At 39.3% G+C, this 7,935-nt stretch overlaps 2 protein-coding genes and 1 pseudogene across 2 annotated transcripts; 2 read left to right on the top strand and 1 right to left on the bottom strand.

Annotated features, from left to right (window-relative positions):
* LOC111473349 overlaps positions 1-1,861 on the top strand; it is a 3,025-nt pseudogene extending 1,164 nt beyond the window's left edge.
* Positions 1,862-2,047: 186 nt separating this feature from the next.
* LOC111473347 (non-specific lipid-transfer protein 3-like) lies at positions 2,048-2,778 on the top strand. The gene is made up of 2 exons (XM_023118899.1): positions 2,048-2,447; positions 2,591-2,778. Exons 1-2 carry the CDS (start codon positions 2,059-2,061, stop codon positions 2,652-2,654), a joined length of 453 nt encoding a protein of 150 aa, XP_022974667.1. The 5' UTR covers positions 2,048-2,058; the 3' UTR covers positions 2,655-2,778.
* Positions 2,779-2,903: 125 nt separating this feature from the next.
* LOC111473346 (cyclic nucleotide-gated ion channel 1-like) lies at positions 2,904-7,935 on the bottom strand. The gene is made up of 10 exons (XM_023118898.1): positions 7,774-7,935; positions 7,398-7,575; positions 7,022-7,330; positions 5,981-6,193; positions 5,602-5,882; positions 4,495-4,606; positions 4,157-4,393; positions 3,455-3,849; positions 3,283-3,377; positions 2,904-3,215 (listed from the first exon to the last, which is right to left on the bottom strand). Exons 1-10 carry the CDS (start codon positions 7,818-7,820, stop codon positions 3,001-3,003), a joined length of 2,082 nt encoding a protein of 693 aa, XP_022974666.1. The 5' UTR covers positions 7,821-7,935; the 3' UTR covers positions 2,904-3,000.

Genomic DNA, 7,935 nt, shown 5'->3' with positions numbered 1-7,935 from the left:
TTTAAGAAATACTCATTAAGTGACCTTACTATTGAGGTAGATGCAAGCACACACAATCACGTGTGAGCCGTGTATAGAATAGTAAACATACATCTCATTACCCGCTTAGGATAGTCGGCTAAGGGAATACAGATTTAAATGATAGGTCAAATTCATGATTGTGTGTGCTTGCATCTAACCTCAATAGTGGGGTCACTTTACTAAGTATTTCTTAAAATACTTAAGCCATGTGTTACTCTTATTTTCCAAGTAAAGGCAAGACTCCCATGTACGACTGACAATGACATCGCAACTCAAGACATGTCACATGCATAGGGTAGTTTGCATTTTGTTTTTGTAGACGATAGGTTAGTATAGGGGCTAGGCTATATTTAATTTCATAGACTATATGTTATGCATACCCTAACGACTTTAGGTTAAGTAGAAATCTAGGGTAGTTACCTAAAAATTCAAATAAAAATAAATCATTGTTTTGTTCCGATTATGGTCAACTTTAACCCATATTGCAAAAATAAAGATACAGGCTGCTATATGAATCTTAGACTGGCTCTTGGTTGACTAAGACATAGATAAAGCTTATATTATAGGCAAGTTGAGATTAAAGTAATAACAGAAGNTGAAAAATAAGAGTAACACATAACTTGAGTATTTTAAGAAATACTCATTAAGTGACCTTACTATTGAGGTAGATGCAAGCACACACAATCACGTGTGAGCCGTGTATAGAATAGTAAACATACATCTCATTACCCGCTTAGGATAGTCGGCTAAGGGAATACAGATTTAAATGATAGGTCAAATTCATGATTGTGTGTGCTTGCATCTAACCTCAATAGTGGGGTCACTTTACTAAGTATTTCTTAAAATACTTAAGCCATGTGTTACTCTTATTTTCCAAGTAAAGGCAAGACTCCCATGTACGGCTGACAATGACATCGCAACTCAAGAGACCATGTCACATGCATAGGGTAGTTTGTATTTTGTTTTTGTAGACGATAGGTTAGTATAGGGCTAGGCTATATTTAATTTCATAGACTATATGTTATGCATACCGTAACGACTTTAGGTTAAGTAGAAATCTAGGGTAGTTACCTAAAAATTCAAATAAAAATAAATCATTGTTTTGTTCCGATTATGGTCAACTTTAACCCATATTGCAAAAATAAAGATACAGGCTGCTATATGAATCTTAGACTGGCTCTTGGTTGACTAAGACATAGATAAAGCTTATATTATAGGCAAGTTGAGATTAAAGTAATAACAGAAGAATATCATGGATGATGAAGGAATGACAAAGACACTTGTTCTCAGCTGCACGTCTCTTAATGATATCATTCATGATATAGTTTGCAAAAATATCAAACTTTAAATGATAAAATACCTTAAATTTCAGGGGAGAATAATGGCCTCAGAATATTGCGGATCATCTGTGTGGTGATTATTCTACCGAGTTTGATGTGTGTCTTTGGATTTGGCTGCTTCATCTGCTTCGCAAGGTGGGGCTATGGCATTGCAGACAGCAGAAGAAACCAAGCTCAGCATCAGCAGCAGGTCAATCCAGCTTTAGAGACAGAGCCACCGATCCGTTTGAGTGGTCTGGATGAATCAACCATTGATTCATATCAGAAGGTAATCCTTGGAGAAAGCCGGCGGCTGCCTGGCCCCAATGGCACCACCTGCCCCATATGCCTCGGAGAGTACTTAACCAAAGACACTGTCAGATGCATTCCTGAGTGTAAGCATTGCTTCCATGTGGATTGTATTGATCAATGGCTTCGTGTCAACAGCAGCTGCCCTCTTTGTCGAAACTCTCCCTCTCCCTCCCCTTCTCACTAACTTCAATTCTTCTACGTAACAAGAACACAACAATGCAAAGTCAGTGTGTACAGAGATTCAAGTAATTTAAGAAAACCCCACTTTTTTGTGTGTCAATAACCAAAAGAAACTCATAAAATCGGCATGGTAGCAGAATTTCAGGAATCGTTACACAAGAAACTGATATAAAAACACACAAAATCGTAAACCCACCAAGTGTTTGTAAAAATTCCCAAGTGAAAAATGTCAGGAATCTACAATCTCCGCTTGATGATCAGTGCACTAACCGTCATCGCCATGCTTACAAGCTCCATGATGGTCGCGCTGTCTCAGAATGTCGACATGGGAAGCTGCATACTGGTGGCGCAGGAGCTATCGCCATGTTTGAGCTTCATCAAAGGCAGTGACGGAGGGTTTCTTGGAGAGAATCCACCGCCGTCGTGCTGCAGTGGCGTTACTAAGTTGGCCGCCGATGCTAAAACGAAGAACGATAAGGTTGATTTGTGCGAGTGTATCAAGAAGAGTTTGTCGATGATCGGAGCTTATGATCCGAATCGCATTCCTTCGATTCCCGAAGGCTGCGGAATTCCAGTTCAAATTCCTCCCATTGACAATTCCACTGACTGCTCAGAGTAATCAAATTAACATTTCCTTTTCCCTTTTCCTTCGCGCCATGAATCTAAAATGCATTTTCAAGGGACAAATTAAAAAGAAAAATGCGTTGGCTATGATATTGGATGCTAATATTTTGGTGTTGGTGTGTATTGGGATGCAGGGTTGAAGGCTTTGAATTTGGAAGTGGCATGTCAAATGAGGTTGGGAATTGCCATCATCAATGATCCCAATCAACATAAACCAAGCCAAAATCCCATATGATGTTCTTAAGTTTCTCTTCGTTTCAAAATAAGATTGAGTCTTGGTCTCAATAATCCTTATTTACTTCTTAATAATACTCTAATAACGATTACCAATAATCATAATTTCATAACCGTTCATCAATTTCTTCCCATTTTAGTATATTTTAAAAATTTCAAAACTATTCGATCTTGTTAAACATTTATCAAAAGTTCATATACTTACCAGACATTTCTCAGACTTACGAGAACCTTTCAAAATTGAGTTGAAAGTTCAAAAATCAAATAGACACAAACCTCAAATATAAAGAAAAGCGAAACTAACACATTTTTAACGATTCAAGATGGTGAAATTTGGCTCGTCTTGCTTATCGTCTGGCTTTGGAGGCGGCGGTAGCGTCATCACTCGTGTTAAAGGAGCAGTTTTCTGGTGTTGATCTCGCTGCACAGCAAGCAACAGATATGATATAAACATGGATGCATATAGAGTGGCGCCAAAGCTCGCCGAGACACCAACTATCTTAGCCAATGCATCTTGAAATCTACCATCTCCACCCCCTCTCTTCTTTCTTTCAACGTAATCATGCCAAGGCCAATGCATCTTGAAATCTACCATCTCCACCCCCTCTCTTCTTTCTTTCAACGTAATCATGCCAAGCTTCTTGTACCTTATAGGCAGCCCAAACTTTCCATTGATGAGAATAGAATCTAAAAAAATGAAAAACTATTACATATCAATCACTTCAGCAGCAGCTGAATCAAAGCAACAGTTCATATAAACATGCCTCACTCTGAGCTGAAATTGCTTGCTATTAAGGCGCTGGAAATGGAACTGACTGGTCACAAATTTCAGCTCATCAGCCTTTAAAGCAAAGGCTTCAACCTCAGTAAGAGATTCAACTGTTCTAGCTGAAATGGGAAGAGAAGTGGAGGTTGGATCCATTGCCCATTGAACTAGCTCTTCACCACAGAAGTCGCCTGCTTTAAGTATGTCCGTGTAAGGCTTGTTGTTCCAACCAAAAGTTATAATGTTAGATAGCTTTCCTTTCATGATGAATAGCATAGTATCAATTGGGTCACCCTCTTGCAGAATGAAGCTCCTCTTTGTGAATAACACAGGCTTGAGATATTCGCACATTGAGTCTAGTAGATGCTTGTCCATGTTGCTAAAAAGTGTCACCTAAACCATTTGGAGTTAACAAACAATGAAAGTTTCGTCCGATGACTTCGTTGCTAAAAAGTGTCACCTAAACCATTTGGAGTTAACAAACAATGAAAGTTTCGTCCGATGACTTCAGGTATGTACATGAAGAGGGAATACAAAGTGCTTATATTGTTTCCGTTTATTAAATATAGTTTTAACAGATTCAACCACCTACCAAATATATCTCTACCAAATCTTTACGAAATATCTACCATATATATCTTTATCAAATCTTTTAATATAAATAGGCATCGGAACATGACAAAATTTGAAAAGAACTCACTTTTTTAAGAAGGGACAAGCAAAGATGGCGTTTGATGTCTTTCCTAAGGTCTTTAGGAAGGTTAGTAATGAGTTCCTCTTCCTTAACTCCTCTGTTTAGCTGCCATTTGTATTGATCGTATCGTCTAACACGCTGCCTTAAGTCCTCCGGGAGGATACGATGTGCCATCCAATGCTCGATATCTCGTCGGTTGATTCTCATCTGCTCTATTTTAACAGTTGTTGACTGAAGGTATTTCTGTCCCAAGGGGAATGATTCACAGTTAGAAAGTTGGAGCAGTTAGAAAGGGAATGAGTTATAGAATATGGAAGAGTGATGATATCAGAGACATGAATGACCTGAACATTGCTAATGAGTAAGGCAAATAAAACCAAACCAAGGATGGCTATGAAGACAGCAAAAAGAACCTCCCCCATGTAGTTGCTTACTTTAAGGTTTTGTCCACTTGAGCTGTAACGAGACAAGCAAGTTCTTTTAAAGTGTACGTAGCCCCAAAGCATTAACTTAAGATTATCTGGGAAACTTGGAGCTTATAACAATAGCTTCACATATATCATATCAAATTCTCTAGTAAAGTAGTTAAGTAATGGAGAAACATGATGTAACAGCCCAAGCCCACCACTAGCAGATATTGTCTGCTTTGGTCTGTTATGTATCGCTGTCAGCCTCACAGTTTTAAAACGTGTCTACTAGAGAGAGGTTTCCACACCCTTATAAGGAATGTTTTATTCTCCTCTCTAACTGATGTGTGATCTCACAATCCACCCCCTTGGGAGCCCAGCGTCCTTGTTGGCACACCACTCAGTGTCTGACCCTGATACCATTTGTAATAGTCCAAGCCCACCACTAGTAGATATTTTCTACTTTGGCCCGTTACATATCACCGTCAGCCTCACGGTTTTAAAACATGTCTACTAGGGAGAGGTTTCCACACCCTTATGAGGAATGTTTCATTCTCCTCTCCAACTGATGTGGGATCTCACAATCCACCCCCTCTTGGGAGCCCAGCGTCCTTGTTGGCACACCACTCAGTGTCTAGCTTTGATACTATTTATAACAGCTCAAGCCCACAACTAGCAGATATTGTCTGCTTTGGTCCGTTATGTATCGCTGTTAGCCTCATGGTTTTAAAACGTGTCTACTAGGGAGAGTTTTTCACACCCTTATAAGAAATATTTTGTTCCCCTCTCCAACCGATGTGAGATCTCACAATCCACCCCCTTTGGAAGCTCAGCGTCCTCGCTGGCACGCCACCCAATGTCTGGCTCTGACACCATTTGTAACCGCTCAAGCCCACTTGCAGACATTGTCAGCTTTGGCTTGTTACGTATCACCATCAGCCTCACAGTTTTTAAACGCGTCTACTAAGGAGAGGTTTCTGGCCCTTATAAAGAATGCTTTGTTCTCCTCTCCAACCGATGTCACAATGGAAAACTTTTACCAACCTGACGTTTTGCAGAGCCCACCAGAATGAATGGAAGAATTTGTGGCTAAAACTCGTCTTGGTAAAGTCAAACTCAAGGGCTTTAGCATACATCCCAAAGTCGAAGGTGTTTGTCTTGTCAGATTTCTTAGGAGAGCAAAACTTAATTGTAGAAGAGGACATTGCTTCACTACGACGTTCACAGTACAGAAAATTGTCTCTACAGTCGTCTTTCATGCATGCCACAAGCCAGCATTTGGTTTGGCGTTCTATTGATAACAAATACCAAATGGCACCAACAACCTGATCATCAAATTCACTGCTTATAAGAGAACTTCTTTTAAACCGAAACATAAAAAGGGGTGGTTTTTGGATGGCTATAAAATCAAATGAACACATACATGACAAGCTTGCAAATAAATAAGAAGATTGAAGGCAGCTCCACTCCAAGCAGTTTCTGTCAGTATGCCAGAGTTTTTGGTTACTTCTCTGTATTGTGGATAAATTCGAAGAAGCCTAGGAATATACTGCAAAAGAACCGCAATCTTCACGATGTTCTCTGTCTTTGTTGGAATTGGATCTTTCGCTGCAGGTATGATTACTAATACTAAAAGCTGAATGACATGAAAAGACTATGTTATCTTAAATAGTAAGTTCGCTTAAGTGAGACAATCAATGCTACTTCAAACAAATGATTCACAAGAATCTATCCAATTGAGGATGGTTGGGAGGGTCCCACGTTGGCTAGTTTAGGAAATGATCATGGGTTTATAAGTAAGGAATACATCTCCATTGTTATGAGACCTTTTGGAGATGCCCAAATCAAAACCATGAGAGTTTAAGGTCAAAGTGAACAATATCATACCATTGTAGAGAGTCGTGAGTCCTAACATGGTATCAGAGTCATGTCCTTAACTTAGCCATGTCAATAGAATTCTCAAATGTCGAACAAAGAAGTTAGGAGCCTCGAAGGTGTAGTCAAAAGTGACTCAAGTGTCGAACAAATGGTGTACTTTGTTCGATGACTCCAGAGAAGGAGTCGAGTCTCAATTAAGGAGAGGCTGTTCGAGGGCTCCATAGACCTTAGGGGAGGCTCTATAGTGTACTTTGTTCGAGCAAAGGATTGTCGGGAGGGAGTCCCACATTGGCTAATTTAGAAAATGATCCTGGGTTTATTAGTAAAGAATACAACTCCATTCGTATGAGGCCTTTTGGGGAAGTCCAAAGCAAAGCCATGAGAGCTTATTCTCAAAGTGGACAATATCATACTATTGTGGAGAGTCGTGATTCCTAACATAAACTACTCTCAAGCGGGATACAGAACAAAACAAGCACAAAAACAAGCACAGGGTGTTCGTAATATGTGAAGAAAGAGAAGATTTTGGACTGTGCTTTAAAGAGCTCCTCATCAACCAATATGTAACATTCCAAATAAATTATACCTGAGGCAGTGGGAGAATGGATAAGATATCAATCAAGAAGTTTGAGAAAAGATATCTCTTTGCTATAGCTGCTGGGTCTTCAATTAATTCACCACTTCCAAACACAGGCAAAGAAGGGGGAAGAAAACCAGTTCGAAACTCAAAGATCATGTGAAGTAGATAAAATAAGTCAATGAATGAACGAAGAACACAAGTAATGGTCATAAGATCTTGGTCCATGGTTAGGCATTGACGGTCTTTATCAAATACTGGAACGTAAAAGAAGATAGGGTCCACAGCTACTGCTATGACAGAGGACAGCACAAATATCTTGTTCCATTACGTAAAAGAAGATAGGGTCCACAGCTACTGCTATGACAGAGGACAGCACAAATATCTTGTTCCATTGCTGAAGAAATGACTTCTGTGGATCAAGAATTTTCTTCCAAAATTCTGGTTTGAAGCCTATTTGTGTTAATCCTCTGTGTAAACATTCCAACATTGAGCTTGGAGACAGTCTGCTTCTGTTTTGGTAGCCTCCATATTTGTCATGGAAGTCAGAAGTTGGTTGAAACCTATTTGATCAAGGGAGTATATATCAATGTTGATAGAAACAACGTCAACCCAAGCTAAGTCATTTATGAAACATAATATTAGTGGAAACAGGTTAAAACATATTCAAGATCATGTCGTTGAACTAAGAAAAACAATTGGAACAACAAGAACTAGGTTTCCTTAAAGAAAGTCACAGAGAGAGTTAAGAATGTTCAGACCTTACAGTTTTTGGTATCTGGGAACCCATAAATATGGTCACTTGCATGAAAGGCAAGAAGTGGTACTTAAGCTTATAAAGAAAAACATGTTCTTTAGGTTGTTGAATGGAAGCCAGAAGGGCTGAGAAGGCTGAAAATCCCTTCAATCAGGTGGTAAAGCAA

This window comes from Cucurbita maxima, unplaced genomic scaffold, assembly GCF_002738345.1.
Source record: "Cucurbita maxima cultivar Rimu unplaced genomic scaffold, Cmax_1.0 Cma_Scf00115, whole genome shotgun sequence".
NCBI classification, from domain to species: Eukaryota; Viridiplantae; Streptophyta; class Magnoliopsida; order Cucurbitales; family Cucurbitaceae; genus Cucurbita; species Cucurbita maxima.
The sequence above is the reverse complement of the archived record's forward strand: the minus strand, read 5'-3'. Positions and strand labels throughout refer to the sequence as shown.

What these genes read in the sequence shown, in the direction of transcription:
- LOC111473347 (XM_023118899.1), top strand. Translation starts at nt 2,059, where the DNA reads ATGTCAGGAATCTACAATCTCCGCTTGATGATCAGTGCACTAACCGTC. An exon ending in AATTCCACTGACTGCTCAGA is followed by an intron (nt 2,448 to 2,590) that starts GTAATCAAATTA and finishes ATTGGGATGCAG; the next exon opens with GGTTGAAGGCTTTGAATTTG.
- LOC111473346 (XM_023118898.1), bottom strand. Translation starts at nt 7,820, where the DNA reads ATGCAAGTGACCATATTTATGGGTTCCCAGATACCAAAAACTGTAAG. An exon ending in CAATTTCAGCTCAGAGTGAG is followed by an intron (nt 3,378 to 3,454) that starts GCATGTTTATAT and finishes TCATTTTTTTAG; the next exon opens with ATTCTATTCTCATCAATGGA. An exon ending in GAAGAGAGGGGGTGGAGATG is followed by an intron (nt 3,216 to 3,282) that starts GTAGATTTCAAG and finishes GGGGTGGAGATG; the next exon opens with GTAGATTTCAAGATGCATTG.